Source organism: Zootoca vivipara, chromosome 8, assembly GCF_963506605.1.
Source record: "Zootoca vivipara chromosome 8, rZooViv1.1, whole genome shotgun sequence".
Taxonomy (NCBI): Eukaryota; Metazoa; Chordata; class Lepidosauria; order Squamata; family Lacertidae; genus Zootoca; species Zootoca vivipara.
Window position 1 is genome coordinate 48,039,249 of NC_083283.1, and position 20,994 is coordinate 48,060,242.

Consider the following 20,994-nt stretch of genomic DNA (forward strand, 5'->3'; position numbering starts at 1 on the left):
AAGAGCTGTGCACATGTCATGAGTTTTTCCAGTAGAACCTACTTACAGAGGGGCATACAAGAGGGCAAAGTTTTTAGTCTTGAAATAAACTTCCCATGGCACAAACCTCCTTTCATTCCAATTGAACATAAGTTAAGCATGCCTTGTGAATTGGGCCATGAAAGCACAAACACCATTTTAAGGAATGGCATTTAATCATAATCTGAGAGTGTTATGTACTGAGCTGAATCCTAGAACAATAGGATTCAGAAACAGCGGGAGCTACCCAATCCAACTCCAGGTGGAAGTGAATCCGCAACCTGATTGGCCTGCTGGAGCAGCCAATCAGGCGGCTGGCAGAAGTGAATCTGCTACCTGATTGGCCTGTAGGAGCAGCCAATCAGGCTGCAGGCAGAAGTCAATCCACAATATAATTGGCCCACAGGTGTAGCCCTGAAGCAGCCAATCACGCAAGGCCCATTGTGTAAATAATGTATATAAGCAGATGGTTTTGGGAAAAGAGCCATTCTTCTTCTCCTCTTCTCCTTGATGACTATGAGCTGAATAAAGAGCATGAAATTCACTCTCGACTCCGAGTACATTTCAGAGAGCAACATGGACTTATTTAAAGACACAACCAAAAACAGGTGGAATGCCACAATTTTATCTTTCTGCTTTCCAAGGTATCATATTACTGGTGTGCTTGGGGGTTTTGCAGGATGCATTAAGGGAAATAATCTTTCCTATAAGACATACTCTGCATAGCTTCCAATTTCCACAGTTAATCAGTCATTTAAAAGTAGTATCTTGAGTATTTGAAATGCATCCAGAGAGAGACCCGTGGAAACAGACATACAGAATATATTCCAGAGATGCTGCCCTGATGTTGATTTGTTGGTTTGTTTAGGTAGTTTATGTCCTGCTTTTTCAACAGAAGTTGAAGCTAAGATGGGTGGGGAAGCAAAACAACAACAACTATGCAATGATCCAGAACAGGGGTAGCCAGGGTGGTGCTGTCGTTTTGATATCGAACATTACTGTTACCATCCGTTCCAGCCAGTATGTCCAATTTTCAGGAATGATGGAGTTGTTGTCCAGAAAATTGGAAGTGCAACATGATGGGTATTCCTGTTTTAAAACAACACTATATTTCTTCTTACTTTATAAGTTACTATTTGTTCAGAAAGTGGTGACAAGTGAAGAGGAAAAAGTAGAGTAAAGGTTGCTTGTTTATTCATTCTCCAACTCCAGAGAGAATGAATGTAGTTACCCTAAGTAGCCTCCCTAATTGCAGAGTAAAACCACTTATTTTCACAGTACAGGTAGCTTACTTGCCCCCCAGAGTTTCTCAATACTTACCTTCTTTGCATAATCTTTCTTGCCTGGTAAACCTGTGAGTAATTGATTTCTATTTTTTATTATTTAAATTGTATTTTGAATCTAAACTATAATTGTAATGTGAAAGTGCTGTAATATTCGACTGGTGGATGATCAGTAAGTTTCCCTGTCTAAATTACAACTGCACACCTAATCACATGGACATTTCCAGGTAATTTGATTCTGTGATAATACAGAAACCCCTTTCATATTCCTACAGAGATTTTATTCCATGGCCCATAAATCTACAGTGATCTGAAGTACGTTTTCAGGTCAACTCCAATACCATGACACATATAATAGTGGAAAATTTACTGTGGTAGACACCAAATTAAAGTGTGCTGCACTGAATTAATGGAAGGTAGAAATGTTGCTAGGCGCATGTAAGTGTCGCTATGATATGCTCTGTCATTGAACTCCAGTCCTTCTCCACCAGCATCCAGAGTAGATTCTGACCTGATTGCCATCATGCCGGAAGTCCATTGAAAGGTTTCTGTATCGTGGGTAGTTTCGTGGAAAGTCTCCACATGGTACAGGTGATCAGAGGCACCAGTTTGTTGAGAGCAGTTTGGCAGGGGGGGGGGAGTGTATCACGCATGTGATGTCAGGACATTGGGAGGAGCTGGCGGAGGACCCAAACATGGCGGCAGCACCGCTTCCCCCTCCTCCTGCCACTGCCACCAGCGGCAGGCTGCTTTGAGCCTCTTTTCTCTCCGTGGCAGGAGGAGAAGGAGGCCACTGATGGCCTCCTCCACTCCCTGATTTTTAGGACATTGGGGAGCCCACGCCCTCCCCAAAAATATTGGGGGGCATGGCCAAAAGAGCTCGGCCCCCATGAATGCTATTTTATGCAGAAGCCTTCAAGCAGCCTTTCACATGGAAACTGGAATGTAACATTGTGACTGTGTATTAACATCTTGACTGAAACATCTCAGTAACACGAATCACCACAAACCTAGCAATACACTTGGTGTTCCCTGTTTCCTTTTGCATCCTAACTATTCATTCCGTTTGGAACGCAGAGGACAGCCTCCACAGAGAGAATATAAGGAGTTGAGTTCTAATTCAGAAGGCTTTCAAATGCCTTTGCACTTGGCAACTGATCCAGGAAGAAAATGTTGTGGTCCACAAACAGCAAACCTATGACTGATTTGCATTACACAAATACTAAGAATTGGGAAGAAATGGTTTGTAATAAGGAGTGCATGAAAGTCATGCCAACTCAAAATCATCACTAATATTGCATTTCAGTCTGAACTCTGTTTACAAAAACGCTCTTAGGGGAGGAACATTGAAAACCATACAGATTTTGGGATGGAAGTTTATTTCAGATTTTATTCTACCCCTGAGGATAGGGCCAACTGACTTGTTTTCTTTTTATGTTTGAAAAACCAAGTCTTTTAAAGTAATCATAGCATTGTGGGGGGACAATGTATCTTGTCATCTTGTGTTCCTTCTATTATCCACGTGACTATTTGATGTTGACTGTTATTTGATGAGTAATGAGTAGAATACAAATTCCTTAATGCATGTGTTATGTGTTCTATTTCAGACGATCATTCTCGAGTTAGGCTGCAGCCCATTGAAGGGGACTTAAACTCTGACTACATCAATGGAAATTATGTCGATGTATGTATACTCATCTAGACAAGAAATTTAACAGTATTATTTTAAGGAAAGACTTTTATTTGATATTTCAAATGATGTTGCATGCAATCAGGATGCCAGCTGTTAAATTCTGTGAGAAACCAATCTGGATATCCCCACTTGTAAGCTAGAGTTTAGATTAAAACTACCAAAGATTGCTAATAAGAAAATAATATCAGACATTTCCTAAAATTGCCATGTATTCGAGTGGAGACTTGCCAGTAATTTTATCTGGCCACTTTTCCTCCTGAAATTTATGGGGACCAAAGACATGTTATTTTCATTTTCTGTCAACAACTTGGCATGATTCCATTTTTAAAGGGGGGCTGTTTGCATATTAATGTGACAAAACTCTATAATTCCTAATGCAGTGGCTTGCAATCTCTTGTCATCTCGGCACTTTTAAGCAGCCTTCAAAGTATAGACTGCATCTGTTAACCAGGACTTCTAATGCAAGCAAGACAGTTCATTAAATATGTATGCTGTTTAATTATTGAAGACTGCTTCTTTGTTCATTCTGCATCATGTTAACTTAATGTTTTACATTAGAATAAATTCTTTAAGAGACAGCATTTGGGGGGCATAGAAAGAATGAAATCAAAAGTAGAACTGGAAATCAAGGAAGAGTCAATGCCATTTTAAGCACTAAGTCTGCAAAGAAAAAAAGTCATTTTCATGTTTGCACGTAACATTAATGTTTAGTAACTCAGTCATCTTAGCTGATATCAACCTTGCTTTTATCTTCATTAGTGATCACCTTGTGACAAAGCTGCCAATACCTTATATGCACAATTTTCCAATTACCATGACAAAAGTGAACTTAGATCATTTCTTTCTCAGTTAATTAAAATTAGAGTTTGTTTGTTTGTTTATTGCATTTTTTACCCTGCAAGAGTTTCAACAAGCAAATTACACATCTTATTTGGCAGTCTCAACATTAAGGAGTATGTGCTTTGCCATGCTGTAAACTAAGTGCTTCTAAATAGTGGTTCATTTAGCTTTAAATCGAAACTTAAGATCCCCCAGAATAGCACACATGGGGAGCAGAGGGGAGATCATTCCATCTGGCAAGCAGAAATGCTTCAGCTGATGGAAGAATCCCTATGCACAGGACTGAATTCCTCTTGTTGTTTTCAAGTTAGAGCTGAGCAAACCACTCTTAGTCCAACAAAATGGAATTTCCTCTGTCACAAACAACTATTAAAGCACATTCAAAACACTTTTCCCCTCAAAGAATTCTGGACACTGTAGTTTACTCCTCATAGGGTTCAATTCCCAGCAACCCTTAACAAACTACAGTGCCCATAATTCTTTGAGGAGGTAGGAATGTGCTTTAAAGGTATAGAGTGTACGTTCTGATTAGATATCTAAAGATGGGAAAGATTTAGCATTAACTTTATGAATATTGATAAGAAGTTTCTACTGTTAACAGCTTGGTATGCTGCTTTGCCTGCAATGTTTCGCTTTTGGGTTCATTTTTAATTTTTAAGTACACCAGAACGGCAAATCCTATTACGGTAGTTTCAGTGGCAATTGTACATAAATTTTGTGCTTCAAAGACACTGATGGAGTTAACAGCCTGTTCATTAGAAGTGTGTATGTAAAGGCAATGCAAACATCATCATTGATGGGCAAGTGTAATATAATCCTTATAGAATTGTACGTAACAGTTACTTTTCCTGCTCTTGCCATTTAAATTTCATGGATATGAGCTGCAGCTCAGTGGTAAAGCATATTATTGATAATAAGGAGCAGTTAGGCCAGTGGTCTGACTTGATAAAAAGCAGCTTCCTATGTTCCTACTTTAAGGGATGGCCAATAGTTTGGAGCTGTGGCCCAATAGTAGCCACAGAAAAAGTTCCATAGTTCTTTGTGGTTCTGTAGTCACAACCAGATGAGAAGCACTGATTTCAACATTATTTCTCCCTTTACTGCTGCTCAGTTAGCAGAACCGGGCTGGCAAGTAACCATGTGATGATTGGACGTGCCAAACAGTATCTGGGTGATGTAGAATCAGATTACAGGAAAGCAGTTTTTCAGTGGATAATATGCTGCCCTGATAACTTAAACATTTGACCTTAGCTACTGTGCCTTGCAATGCTGCAGGAATTTTGAGAAGGGAGAGGGTTTTAAACAAATGCTTCTGCTACCTGCAGGTGTGATTAGGTTATCCCATTTCCTTGGAAAAGAACAGGATCCTCTAGAATACAACAGCTGCAATTCCTTACCTAATCACACACACAGCTTTAAAAGCCTCCTACCAGCTATAGCTGCTACACCTGTCAGCTTTTCTCATGTTCATAAGGTGAAACCTTTGCCCTTAGTAGGTTTCTTTGTGTATATTTATGTTTTTTGCCTTGTTCCTGTGACAGATTGCACAAGATTCACACAAAACGCTTTTAAAAAATTTATTTCAGGGTTATCACAGGCCAAACCACTATATTGCTACACAAGGTAAGTTGATTTCACATTTATAAGTTTCTTGTATACATGTGTATTGCTGTTTTATGTGGGAAATGCACTTGTGAAGGTTTTCGCTTTTGCTTATGTTGTCATAAACAACTAATACTATAGTCAGTGCACCTGATTTCTTCAGATAAGCCCTCTGATCCCACAGCATCCCCCAATTTATGACAGAAGTGAAGAATCTTGAAAGAATCTGTGATGAACAGTGCTGTATATATTTAATGAGGCTTTTAGGCTCATTGAAAATGGCTGTACAATGACTGTCCAACTTCCTGGGTCTAATATTCCTGTACCCAAATCTGGCAGAGTATAGAGAGCAGCTTCACTCGGCTTTGTATGCTAAGACAACAGTTGTTTTAAGTTTGTCTTCAAAGAGAAGAATTTTTATTCTTCTATCTATGATTGGGAATTAGCTGCTTTTTTTTTACTTGTGTTCTCTGGTGAGCATATACAATATATTATTTGTGGCTACTGTTATACTATACTAAACAAAATTATAATTCTACTCTGAACATGAACTAGATGTGCTGGTGCCCTAGGACTATTGTTGAATTTTCAAGATCTAAACCAGGCATCCCCAAACTTGGCCCTGCAGTGGTCAGGGATAATGGGAATTGTAGTCCCAAAACAGCTGGAGACCGAGTTTGGGGATGCCTGATCTAAACATTAAAATGAACTAACTAAAGAAACCTAGAAAACATCACTTGCATGTTTTCCCCCTCATGGAAGTAATTTTTGGTGTAGATTGGGGAGCTTCAGGTCTGGGACATGAATGAAGTTCTGCAGGCCTCTCTTATCAACCACTGGGGTTCTCCCTAGACTATATCCCTCACCAGCCCTGCTGTGCACTTTCCTCAAGTGATTTTGCTTGGCTGGAATATCTCCTTGATTTGTGGCAATGGCTCTTTCTTGCCTTAATTGAGGAGAAAGAGATGCAAGGACTGTAGGAAATTCTGGCTGGCATGTAGCCCACTGTCAGAGCCAGCCCGCCCATGAAACGGGGAAGCATCTGCCTCAGGCAGCAGAAGTGCAAGAGGCAGCGCTCCACCCACCCACCACCCCTTCTGCTGCTGGGAAGGGAGGTGTTCCAGTGTGCAGCTCCACCCCAGACAGAGAAGCTGAGCAAGCGTCATTGCATTGAGGAGGGCCTTGGCTCCCACTGAGTTTAACAAGATCCAGGGTATGCCAGCTGCGGAAGTGGGGCACAGCAGGAGGCAGCAATTCCTGTTCTGCCTCAGGTGGCGAAATGGGATGGGCTGGCCCTGCCCACTGTACAAAACTAGGAGTTGCAGCTATTACTCCACCCACTTTTGCTTCTGTTCTCACCCACTTTTGCCCCATCCCAGTACCAGCTTGCGCATCTACTCTTTTGCCATGAATAAATATAGCTCATAGGCTTGGGTGGGACGGACCATTGGTGTAATTTATTCCTAACATAGAGCGGTAGACTTGTAATCTGGGGGACCGGGTTCGCGTCTCCGCTCCTCCACATGCAGCTGCTGGGTGACCTTGGGCTAGTCACACTTCTCTGAAGTCTCTCAGCCTCACTCACCTCACAGAGTGTTTGTTGTGGGGGAGGAAGGAAAAGGAGAATGTTAGCCGCTTTGAGACTCCTTCGGGTAGTGATAAAGCAGGATATCAAATCCAAATTATTATTACTACCATTTTTATTTTTATTCCTGATAGCATTTTGATATGGTTGCTGTTTTAATGTTTCCTTATACTTAATTCAATATGCAAAACCAACAGCTTGTCTCCATAGAACTGGAGAACTTTCTTCTACCTACCACAGAAAAATGAAGGAAGGACAGGTTGTTTTCCAAAGGAAGCCTATGGCTTTGTTTTGGTTTCAAAAATTTAGATGCTCATGTTGCCCCTTACGAAACAGCTCTATACTTCCACCTAGTGACAATTTATTTTCATTGCAAGTATTCCACTACAGGGTATTTAAAGTGATAGCCAACTATATGTGTGTGTAATAGAGAGAGAGAGAGATCGTTCATGTTTAAAGAAGGTTCTGCACTTTAATGCAGAGAACCGTTAACAGAAATACAAATGCATATGCTGATAAATGAATCAATTGTAGTCTTCCGTTTTGAGCCATATTTGCAAAGCATTCTGCACTCCAGCTGTGTGACTTAGGGATGAGGTATAACAAGCCTGATAGAGATGCCTGAATTGGAGAAAGAGAAGAACAGGAATTCCAATCTTGCCTTTTCCTCCATTATCTCCAGACATAAACGGGTGACTGAAAAAATTAGTTGACTCCTACTCACTTATTTTGGGAGGAAACCAAAGGGTTGCATCCAACTAAATTTTACTCAGAGTAAACCCACTGAAATTAATACACCCCCAGTTAGTCATGCCCATCAATTTCAAGGAGTCTACTTTGAGTAGGACTAGCAATGGCTGCAACCCGTACCTTTATTAAAAGCGAGAACAATTGACTGAAACATCTGTACAGAACCTTTGGGATATGTCCATTAAAATATTTCACAATCATTCTTTCAGTAACCTTTCTGATCCAACCCATTCCCTTTTTCATGCATGTATCCCTTTGTACTATGCTCTTCAGGAAAAGGAAATCATTTGAGAAATTAGTTTAAATCCCTACAGAGTTGAGATTGCTATTTAATTGTCCTAGTGCTCTTCTTAAGTTCCATTCAACATATCAAGTGTTAATGAGCAAATATAATTGGATGCCACTAAATAGTGGCAAACATAATTGGTTTGCAATAGGCTACCAATCTGGCTTTTCAACAAAGCTGGAGGGTTGCCTAATCACTTGTGTGTGTTTGTTTTTTTACTGTTTTGGAATCTTCCAAATGAACAAGATTTATCTTTACAGGGTTTTGCTTAGCAATGAGCTTACCTTTTGTGTCTTTCAAAACAGGTTGATTAGGAAACTGGTGTAAGGAGGACAAAAACTGTTTTACCTATTGTTGTATCAAGAGACCATTAATCTATGTTTTAAGTGCAACATATTCTAAACCTGCAATTTGGGTTAGAAAATGAGCACCTACTTTTCTTCTATACAGTAGCTATAATAGGCTGAAATTGCCACTAATGGAGACTTCAGGTGATCTACAGTAATTGACAGAGACAGTCACAATAAGCACCTGGGTCATACTTGTAATAAAAAAAGCTATTGTCTTGATGTAATGGATCATGCATAAAGAACAGGCAGGCACAATTTTAAAATGACTATTTGACATTTTCCAATTGAGAATAATTATTTAAAATCCTCTTTCAGCTAAAAGGTGGGCTGGTAGCTGTGTTTGATTCCACAGTGTAGAAACTTCCACCCAAACTTCCACCCAATATTTAGGTCTACACTGTCATCAGCCCCAGCCAGTATGGCCATGCTGAATGGGCCTGAAGGAGAGTTACAGTCCAAAACATTAGTAGAGCAGCAGGATGGGGAAAATTGATGTAGACAACGGAGGTAGACAGCTCAGTCGGTAAAGCATGAGACCCTTCATCTCAGGGTCGTGGGTTCAAGCCCCACATTGGGTGAAATATTCCTGCATAGATTATTCTCATGGTCTCTTCCAACTCTACAATTCTATGAATGTTTCCATGCTTTTATCAGATAAGTGTTGAAAAATTAAACAACATGCATAAATGAATGTTCTCTGAACTGGTCACTTGCTTACTACTGAGAAAAACTAAAACCTTTAAAGTGGCTTCATTTTTTAAACAAAAATTAATAATGCAAGTGCTAATTGTATAGAAAATATCTGCAGGGTAAAAAGTAACTGGAGAACAAAGAGCCATATGTTTAGTCATGTCCGACTCCTCGTGACCCCATGGACCATAGCATGCCATATGGCAAACCCCAATATGTTCACAGAAGATTGAGATTATTTAAAATGTCCAGCAGAAATGTGTACATTCCACAGAAAAACAGTTTGTATGTATACAATGTTTGTGCATACTCATAAGTTGATTCCTGCGGTGCTTATCATATAACAATTTTGCCTGCATATCATACTTACCTGACATAAACAATGTAACCAGTAAAAGTAATCTTACAATTAGACATACAATTAGACACAGGAGCAGTAATTATATTTGATGTGCTTAAGGCTCAAGTTATTAAAGTACAGTTTAAATATATTAGGCCTAATAAAATATTTTAATTACTAATTCTAAATCGGCACCTGCAAACAGGCATTCTTATTCCTTCAGTTTGCCTCTAGCTGTGAAACAAACCATTTACTTTCTCACTTATATTGTGAATATAATTTTCTTCCTCAATGCAACAAACTTATCATGCTTCAACCATGGGGAAATCCTTTCATGTCAGCCTTATAAGCCCCTAAAGATAAGCATTTATAACACAAGTGTTTACACAGCTTTGACTGTGGTAGCATAAATAGTAAAATTGCAAAATACCAAGCAATCAGAATACAAATGGCACCTAGTGCATTTCCTGACCCAGTTCAGATTGCCAGCTCTAACATTTACAACCTTAAACAGAATAAATTAACTGTTCCCAAACAAGCCTATCCTGGCCTCAGTATCATCTCCAAATGCCCTCCTCTGTGCCCTTTCCATAGGAAGTGTGGAGGGTGGAAGCAATAGAAGGGGCCTTTTGGTGGTGGCACCTGTCGGTGGAATACATTCCCCAGGGAAGCTTGCCTGGCACCTTCTGTGTTAAGTGAAGGCATTCATTCATTTCACCTCCAGTCTTTTTAGTAAATGTTCTCCTTATTCTCCCAGAACTATCTATGGGACAGAAAATCCTGTTTTCTGTACATTCCTTTATTAGTTGTTAATTAGATTCTACTTATGCTATGAAAATCACTGCTATACCTAGTGTTGTTAAGTGGTGCCCAGATCTTGCCTTTGTCACAGTGGTAGAAGCTTATTGACTCTTAAAAAAGAAAGTATCTGCCTTTCCTTCCATGTTCAATTGCTATTTAGATCAAGGCTTTGTGGAGATTACCTCTGCAGTTCCTAAATCTCATTTGATCCCAAGTGTTTTCATTTAGTGCTTTTGGTGCAGATACATTTATCTAAGCAACACAATTAAAATGGTTCACTTCATTTACTTGGCACTGCAGCTGTATTGTAAAGCACAATTGATTAAAAAAATTATAGAAGTCTACAGTTCATTTTGTGACTTGATTTTTGCTTGGATGAGGTGAAGACTGGAATCAGAGCTCCTTGCTATACGAGAAGAATGCAGTGTCATTCAAATATTGTTTGCTTGGAATTTTCCTGATATTGGTTGGAAATAATTCTTGCTGAGCTAATAAGGATGTGTGATTTTATTGTGCACTACCTAGTTTATACCCTTAAATATGACAGAATATTTGCTGTTCCATGACTTTGGGACGTCATCAGTAAACAGTAGAAGTCAGTGAAATATCAAGTGGATCAAAGCCCTTAAGAATTAAATGAAAAGCTGTTGTTCATGTACAATTTCATTTTTCTTTTATGATATGTGGAACATCTAAAACCTGAAGAATTATTATTATTTTGGTTAGCTTAATAGTCAGTATGTTTTTCTTTCATTTATTACTGCTCTGGTGTGCACAAAATTATCTTATAGGTTATCTTATTTGGCAGCTGAAACTCATTCAGGATTAGTACAAGGCAAAGCTGTAATACAGGTCAAGCAATAGGAGCACTTAGATGCCTCTCTACACCAACCATTCCAGAGTCACTTCATTTTGCAGGACAGAATATGTAAAAGTATGTAAGAAAAGTACAAAGTGACCAGTTCAGATGTGGATGGAGCACGACAAGAGGAGGTGGAAGTAAGAGTAAGGAACTGTTGTTACAAACTCAAATGGTTAGACAGCTTTGGTGGATGTTATTCAACAGAATATACAGGCTTTTTTGTAAAAGTTTTTTTGCCGTTTAGTTTAATTAAGAAATCACTTTAGAACTTTATTTTACGAAGCAGCTATTTTTTATTTTATGTATCTCAGTTACTATATCGAGAATTTAAAATCCCAAATACTCTGGAAGAAAAATAATGTATACACAGTTCTTATGGGTAATTAGCCAATCAGATCACTGGGCTGGCAGAAAATTAGTAATCCTGTAATTTTGCATTTAAATTGAGCCACATGCTGTGGGAACTCTCCTTAGAGATTAGTCTATTAACAGTTGTGGTGCTCCATAAGGTTACATTAAGGAGAACAGCATTCCTAAACTTTTAATTAAATTACTCAGATTCTGTTATTTTGGTTACTGTCTCAACTATGTTTGTGTTATAACTAAGTCAAATGGCATTTGAAATTTGGCTGCTCCTTTGTTTTCTTTGCATTGGATTGATGCAAAGCTTTATTTTGGTATCACAAGCTTTCCTAACTTTTGACAGTGCTGTTATCATCTCAGAACGGAGTATTGTACCAGTGATTATTATTCCCTACCACATCCACATCATATATTAAAATCATGTTAGGTGGTTTTCAACTAAGTTTTACTCAGAGTGGATCCATTAAAATTATTAGACCTAATTTAGAAACGCCATGGTGCAGCTACAGCACTACGACCGGATGCCTTTATCTGCCCCATCAGCAACACAGCATGTCTCCCGCTTTGGTCTCTACAGCCGCAGCAGGTGCTGCAAGCATCCAACAGCTTGACTTCACCCCCAAAGGCGCACTTCTTCAATGCCTACCAGAAAAGATGGGTGCCAACAATTTAGTTTCAGTGCCTGAAAACTATAGTTTACCCTTCCCAGGGAGCTAAAGTTCCAAGGACCCTTATCAAACTACAGTTTCCATGATTCTTTAAGGGAAGCTATGTGCTTTGAATGGATGGTGTGGATGTGACTGTTTCAGTTTCTGCTTGTAGGGGCCATCCACACATCTGTCCCGTGATTTCAAGTCATGAATCTGAGAGGGATTTTGTTGTTTGTTTGTTTTTTGTCCTGCCACTTTCCCTGGGAAAACCCAGTCTCCTGCTTAATCAGAACAGATGTCAATCTGCAGAAACCTGCCATCTAACTCAGGGTTGTTCTTCCATATCTCAAGCGCTCTACTATCCCTCTTTTCCTTCAGATTTTTCAGTTCTTACTCATACCTACAGGACACATTTTTCTCCTGGTCCATTTCTCCAATATCTTTCTATCTCCCATCTCTTTAGTATGGACAGAAAGATTGAGAGCTACAAAAAAAAGTGTGTGTGTATGTGTGTGTGAGAGAGAGAGGGGGGGGGGAGACAGAATTTATTTCCCCAAGATGTTGCCAATGTTCTCCTTGAGCATGCCAGAGACCAACTGGAAACATGTAAAGATGCTTATACAGTGGTACCTCAGGTTACAAAGGCTTCAGGTTACAGACTCTGCTAACCCAGAAATAGTACCTCGGGTTACGAACTTTGGTTCAGGATGAGAACAGAAATCGTGCTCCGGCAGCGCAGCAGCAGCTAAAGTAGTTGGTGCCTCAGGTTAAGAACAGTTCCAGGTTAAGAAGGGACCTCCGAAATGAAATAGGTTCTTAACCAGAGGTACCACTGTATAGATGAACCTTAGAAAAGTCATAGGGAACCTTTTCTCCGGAATAATTACCTCTTGAATTGCAACTAACAAGGGTTACATTATGGGGGAATTTAAGACAAAGACCAATTCCGTGTTACCACATTCTCTTAAAACTGTAGTAAAACCTGGTAGGAAAAGAACCACAATTTGCAAGGTAAATCAAAATTAGGGAGGTGATTGTGCTAATTGGTTTAGAGAAATTATTATCTTTGTGAAATACTAAAGCTTGACTTCTTTTCAGATATTGTAATGTTTATTTTAATCAGCCACTACAGCAATTAATAGATTAACTGCAACAAGGTAAATTTGCTGAAAATGTATTAATTCGACAGCTCTAATTATTACAAAGCATGGCATATGTGGGGCATTAAATTCACTTAATAATTACTGGGGATTGTGCAGTTTGAATAAATACTTACCCATTTCTTACTAGCTTCTCCTTGTTTTTAGTAGTGTCACTGTAGCAAAAGAGAGACTATTTTACATCATTTCCTCATGGTAGAGAGTATTTATAGCAGCCATTATATTATATTGCTAGTAGATTATGTCATTGGATTCATAGCAAGAAAATGCTGAACTTTCCCATAAGAGGAATGAGAATAAGCTGAACCACACAAAGCCCTGCTGCAAAGCAGGTTCTGTTTGTTTTTGTGGTGGTTACTTGCACAGACTCTTGGTAGATGCGCCTTGAAATTAATCAGGGCTGCCCAGCAGCAGTTCTTAGTGGACTGTTCTCTGTGTCAACCTCTGTAAACTTGGCTCCTATAGTGATTACAGTGTCGCTTTTTACCCCAAATCTCTGCAATCGAATTGTTCGGCTCCTGATGACAATAAATCCTGTGCCCCTACCTGCCCTTTAATGCTTTTCAATTCTGTGTGGAGACATGACAGAGTAATAATTTATTCAGATGTCAGAAAATAATTTGAAAAGTGTCAAGTAGAAAAGAAAAATAGGATAGAAGAGAATTACTTTCAAAGACATGCAGCTAGCCTCTTTCCCTCCCATGAATGTCTTGAGTCCAGAATAATTTTGGTGGCTCTCTGGCATACAAGCAAGCAGGTAAAATGGATAGATAACAAATTCTCTATTGAATTCCCACTCCCTGGGGTTATTTTAATTACCATTGTCTTGCTATAGCAGGTAGAACGGAAGCAGGAACACAGCTGACATTCCAAAGGAGAGCATTTTTCTCATCACTCATACCCAGAGGATTATGGTACAAACCTAACATCTGCAAAGCTAAAAAGGGATTTTGGGGGTGTGGGGGAGATGATGAGTTATCTTGGAGGAAAGGTTTGATCCAGTTTGTTCCAAAACAATTGGGATTCCTAGTCTCATAAAATTATTTTTCACCTTTTACATTCTTCTACCACCATGCAGGTGGTGCTGTGGGTTAAACCACAGAGCCTAGGGCTTGCTGATCAGAATGTCGGCGGTTCGAATCCCTGCAATGGGGTGAGCTCCCGTTGCTCAGTCCCAGCTCCTGCCAACCTAGCAGTTCGAAAGCACGTCAAAGTGCAAATAGATAAATAGGTACCACTACAGCGGGAAGGTAAACGGCGTTTCCGTGTGCTGCTCTGGTTCGCCAGAAGCGGCTTAGTCATGCTGGTCACATGACCTGGAAGCTGTACACTGGCTCCCTTGGCCAATAATGCGAGATGAGCACCGCAACCCCAGAGTCGGTCACGACTGGACCTAATGGTCAGGCGTCCCTTTACCCTTTACCACCATGCTAATGGTAGGATCTGTTTCCTGGCATGATCTATGATTTGCATACCCCAAACAAATGCATCTACACAGAAGGTACTAGTTACTAAAGATTAATACCACTATCCAGCACCCAGTCATGCAGGTTTACTTCCTACTGATTTTAAAAGGGACTTAGCATGCATAACTTAAATATATAACAACCCAAGATTACAGAATACTATAAAATGCACAGGAAACGTATCTGCAAATGAACTGTTTAGGTGGTGGTGCATGCCATTTTGCTATTGTCTACATCACTACAGAATTATTTTACCCCATTTCTATTACTCTAATGCAGGCATCCCCAACCTCTGGCCCTCCAGATGTTTTGGACTGCAATTCCCATAATCCCTGGCCACTGGTCCTGTTAGCTAGGGATCATGGGAGTTGTAGGCCAAAACATCTGGATTACTGGCTGGAGTTCACTTCAGAACTCGTATAACTGTATTTTATATTTCTCGTGCTGTATTTCATATTTCTGTAACACAATCTGGGCCCTTCTGGTGAGGGACTGGTAGTAGTAGTGGTAGTAAATAGAGATAGATGGTTCTGCTCAAGTGCCAAACATAAGATTCTGTTTTGACTGCAGACTACTTTTGCAGCCACAGTTAAATCAGATATTTGAGATTGGACAGCTTCCCCTTATAAATAATAACTCCATACAATGCACCTGCTCTGAGCCCTGCAGGCCAATGATATTGATCTTGCAAGAATGATTGCCTAATTTTAATTGCCTTTGTCATTTTTGTGTAGGACACTCACACAAAAAGGGCTGGAGATGCAAGATGAAAACATTAAAGCTAAATGTTTTCAAATGTCAATGAAAAATACATTTTAACAGATTACTGTTGGATATATGGGTGTGGGTTTCTTCAGTTTTATAGTATCCTTTAATGTGTTTCTCCTGAGATAAGTGGGCACATGAGCTTTCAGGTGCAATTAGTGATGTAGTATGCCGTTTGCAGCCATTGTTTTTTTTTAAAAAATTCTTATTTCAAGGGTGATTACTGTTGCCCTTTTTTATCAGCTGTCGGCAACTCTGATATTAAAATTTTAAAGGTATTACAATGTTTCAAGCAAGTCCTCATGAATAGACTAGTAAAATTTTAAATAAGTAAATAAAAAGTGTTATGAAGAGGATCAGTAATTGCAAGATTTTAGTAATTGGTGATGTTTTATATCTGCTTATTATCTCTGTCTCCAATATACTCTCAAAGTGACATAGCAGGGTAAAAATAAATTAAAAGAGCAAAAGTGTTAGAAGAAGGAATACCTGGGTAGGACCACACCCTCCCCAAAGGCCAAGTCAATGCTTGGGATTCATTATGAATCCAGCATTTATCCTGGATTCCCATAGAGCATTCCAGAAACAACAGACATAGGCTATTCTAGAGCCTAGGCAGATACTTTAGGGGTGGGGGGTGGTCCCGGTCTTCCCCCTTCTCTGGGATCATTTCTTTCATTATGGTCTAAAATGTAGTTGTCAGGCCTGGCTTTAAAACCATGTTCTCTCCTGCTGTCAATAAAAAAAACTGTCTCCAAAAACCTGCCTCATTTCAGAAAGAGCGATTTGAGAATTAGACTAATTAGAGCAATAGTGCAAACTAAGAGAAATGTTTAAACTGAGAAAGGCCAATATCGTCCACTGAAACATTACTCATGTCAAAAGCACAAAAAGAAGCAGCAGAGCTCTCCTGGTGGTGCGCTACTATTTATTTATTTCAACAATTTATATATACTGTACTTCCTAACAGTACAGTGGTACCTCGACTTAAGAATTTAATCCGTTCTGAACGGACCTTCGTAAGTCTAAAAATTTGTAAGTCGAAGCCATTGGGGGGGGCAGAATCGTAAGTTGAAAAAAAATCCTATCTAAAAATTCGTAAGTTGAAAAACCCCTATTTAAACCGCATCCAAAATGGCGGACGGAACTCTGTTCGTAACTCGAAACATTCGTAAGTCGAGGTACCACTGTAGTCTCTAAGCAGTACTCGCCAGGACAGGGGTGGGGTGGGGCAGGCCTGGGTTGGCCGCAGCCCCTCCTGGCAAGCAGCAGAACCCCCCCCCCCACTACTGCTGATGCTGCTCTGCCTGCACTATTTTTCTTCAAACTTTCTTTTTTTTATAATTTTATTTATTGGTATTTTAAACTTAAAAATTCCATTTATCTCATCATCATACATCATAATGACATAACAATAAAGAAGAAGAAAAAAATGAAAAAAGGTAAAAGGAAAAAAGATATAAAAAAAAGACAATAAAAATTAAAAAAGAAAAAAAAACTCTATTATTCATAACATTTTCATAACTTTGACTCCCCCGTTCCCCCCTTCCCGAGCCTAATTGTAACCCCTATTTGGCAATTTCCTTAGTTAAACAATTCTATACATCTATCAATATATTTACCTATAACACATAGAAAATAAAAAATAAAAACACATAAGAGATTCCTTATTAATTCTTAAATTGATACCTTATAAAAATTCCTTTACTCCACATAATAAATTAATTGGTCCTCTAATTATTCTCCTTTAGCCTCTTAATTTTGCTAAAAATATTCTACCTTATAAAATCTCATACTCTCTCACTTCATTTTATAATTGAAATCTAAACTCCCCCCTCTTCCACCAGATGACAGTCCCCTCGATATCCCCGCCAGCTTCTAAATGCAGTCCAATTTCAAACCATTTAATCCATCCCTAAAAATACAATAACCTCTCAACCCACTCCATTTCTCACCCACTCCAGCCCAGCTTCTTCATTCCACCGGCCTCTCTGCCAATCCCAGTCCAATTTTCCCTTTCCCTTGACCTCCCCATTGTCATAATTTTCGCCTGGTTCTTGCCTCCCCTCTCTCACTAGGGAGGTTTGAATCCAGACCACCTCATTAGTCTTTGACACAGCTTGATTGTTGCCAGGGACTTGCTCTCCCTCTCTCACTGGGAGAAGCAGTTCCTGGGATTCCAAAGTAGCTCTGTTGTTGTAACATAGTTTCCGTGCACCCTCCTTTTTTCTTTTTTTTCAAACTTTCAGCCCTAGTAGTTAGTTGACAGTGCATTCTTAAATATTCCTACTTAGAAATAAACATATTGATTACAGTGACACTTTTCCTCAGGTATGTTTGTGTATAGGATTGCAAGCTCCTGTTAAAAAAACCCACCAACTTTCTTTCATTTTAAGAGGGGGGAAAACACTTAATTGCAAATTAGTTTGAAAGAAACTGAAACCTCCATTGAGCCTTTCACAAGCTAAATTAATGAGCCTACAGAAGATCTCTGCCTCACCTCTTAACGCACTTGAGAGCTGTCAAGTTTTTAATATTGCCTATAACATTATCAGTGTGCAATCCTCCAATCCTGTTATGTGCTGAGAATAACCTGTGGATTGATTTGTCCTTTCAGGACCAATGCAAGAGACCATATATGACTTCTGGAGAATGGTCTGGCATGAAAATACAGCAAGCATAGTCATGGTGACAAATCTCGTGGAAGTGGGAAGGGTAAGAAAGTTTGGGAAATTGCCTATATTTATACATTTTGGGGGGGGGGGGTCTCTGCTTTGAATTTAACAACCTTGCTGCTAACTTTTCTACTTGTTGTGAGTTGGCCACTCCAGTCTCAAACACAATGGACTTTTGTATTTTAGAGCAAGCACGGTGAAGTGGCTCAGGTTGCTAGGTTCAGATTCCCCTATTCAAATCCTCACCCAGAGCCAAACTACATGTGATGGGAGATCTGTGGCTGGATCTCCAGATACCTTTTTTCCCCTCCCCATAAAAAAGAGCTGGAGCGGGTTTTGAATCAGGGGGGATAATTCACTCCTGTCCCCATGCTTCTGACACTTTCCGTCACATGCTGAAGATCCATGGTCTGAGAGAGAGAGATTTAGAATCCACTCTATTCCTTTGGTTGTGTTTGTTTTAAACTGATTTTTACTGTGTTGTATTTTTAAATTGCTGTAATCAGCTCTGGCACCTTATAGTGAGGGACAGGTAAGGATAAAAAATGGTAATGGTGAGGACCACAATGATAGGCACTGATTCCTTGATGCAAAACACTCTCCAAAACTGGTAATGACCACAGTTTGGAAAACATCCAGACACAAGTTAATAGCAGCTAGGGGGTGGACACAGGTGGCGCTGTGCCTAGGGCTTGCCGATCAGAAGGTCGGCAGTTCAAATCCCCGCGACTGAGTGAGCTCCCGTTGCTCAGTCCCATCTCCTGCCAACCTAGCAGTTCGAAAGCACATCAAAGTGCAAGTAGATAAATAGGTACCGCTCTGGCAGGAAGGTAAACAGCGTTTCCGTGCGCTGCTCTGGTTTTGCCAGAAGCGGCTTAGTCATGCTGGCCACATGACCCAGAAGTTGTATGCCGGCTCCCTTGGCCAGTAAAGCCCAGAGTCGTCCGCGACTGGACCTAATGGTCAGGGGTCCCTTTACCTTTAGGGGGTGGAAATGCAGTTTGCATTGAGGAATCAGAATAATAAGAAGAATGAACTACTTTTTCTCCTCTCTTCATTCCGCAACCACTTCCACACCATTGGCTTTACACATAATTTTTGGGGGGGAATACATCAGGAGCTGTGCCCTTAGCCATGAAGCCCAGTAGGTGGCCTTATTTAAATTACTGCATATTATTTTCAAAAATTATATACAGTTCTGTCTTTTAGGACAAAATAGTAGCCATTTGGCAAACTTCGCAAAAATAGAAATGTGTGTGTCACACACACACACACACACACAGAGCTCCTCAGGAAGGATGGGATAGAAACATAATAAACAAAACAAAACCTCAACAATCTATTTCTCTAGGAAATTTTCTTACTTTTATTAGCCAACCACAGATGTCCTCAGAAATTTGGATGGCTGCAGAAAATTGCACCCAGGTTTCCTTCAACCTCTAAAACACACAGACAAAATACAAGGAAAACCTCCCTAATACACTTTGGATATAAAAGAATTTCCTTCTTCTCCTATGATTCCAAAAGTACTACAGTGTATTTCACTGAATGAGGATAGAAGGCCATTTTTGGGCTTTCTGCCTAGTAATTAATTTTTGCAGGGTATAACTACTTTCTGCAGTGACCAGATTGCTTGGCCTTTCCTCAGTGAAGCTGTGCTTTTCGTTTTCATAGAAATAATAAGGAGAAGCAATCCAAATTTCTAAGTTCCCAAGGAATAAGTATATTGGGTCATGTCCACTTTTATTTTCAAAAGATATTAACAGAAGTTAGCTTTTTATTTTAAATGGTCAACAAGAGTTGTTGGGTTTCTTATTTATTTCATTGTATCATTAGCATTGATGCAGGTCAGGGTGTTTAAAACATCCTAGGGAGTACACTGTTCTATTTCCTTGTGAAAATATCAAACTTCATCAACTATGTTGTCAACACCTCCAGGAACAGTGCATTTATTAGCTGCTGAAAAAATGGGAAATTGTAGATATATTTCTGTGCAGCTAAAGCAGTTATGATGCATGTTTTTAATTTCCTGCCAAAACAGTAGTTTATAATTTCCCCCCTGAAAAATAGACATGTGGACTATAAATGATCAATTAATTTTTCAGTAATATGAGTAAATGTGTCATTTCCAGCTTCCTTTATTGTAAATTCAATTTTCATTCTGTGTTTAGAAAGGGGATTTTTGTTCATGGTTTATTGTGAGTTTAAATCCTGCTGCCTAGACATCTAAGTGCCTGAGCCTGATCACAAATCAGGGAACAGGACCACTTTTGGATGAGAAAGCAGCACGATTTGTGAGTATAATTAGGTGCTGTTATGAGAGCACAAAGATGCAACCAGTTGGACTGGCTTAAAAGGTCAGATTGAGGCCATTTGGGACCCCAAGGAGTTTGAGACTTGGTGGATCAATAAATAAACTCTGCCACTTGCATTCAAGCTGAAGCAAAAAGTTACAATAATTTATTGATATGAAACTTTCCAGTATCCTAATTTCCCCCACACCACCTCTCTAGAGAGAGGACACCTATTGCAAAGTAGTTTTCTGGTATCTTCTCTAAGCACCTAATTCATAGTTCACCATATCACTGCAGAACTCATTTTATTATTTATATACCCTCATTACTCCCTACCATTCAAGTTAACCACATGACATCAGTCTATTTCTTTAAATGAGGACTACTGTATTTTTCCTAGTCCAGAACAAAATGGATTTATCAATCGCCTGACACCTTACATACTTAACTCTTCCTTCCCTGTATCTCGTGATATAAATTAGCCCTGTTCTACCTTAAATTTCCAGAGGGTCCCAGTTTTT

General features: G+C 39.5%; 1 protein-coding gene across 15 annotated transcripts in view; it reads left to right on the plus strand.

Moving 5' to 3' along the window:
- PTPRM (protein tyrosine phosphatase receptor type M) overlaps positions 1-20,994 on the plus strand; it is a 412,071-nt gene that overhangs the window by 364,315 nt on the left and 26,762 nt on the right. For all 15 annotated transcript variants that reach the window (XM_035125987.2, XM_035125998.2, XM_060277900.1 and 12 more), the window contains 3 exons: positions 2,909-2,985; positions 5,421-5,457; positions 18,122-18,219. In XM_035125987.2, the coding sequence (XP_034981878.2) occupies positions 2,909-2,985; positions 5,421-5,457; positions 18,122-18,219 (212 nt within the window). The remainder of the gene's footprint in view (positions 1-2,908; positions 2,986-5,420; positions 5,458-18,121; positions 18,220-20,994) is intronic.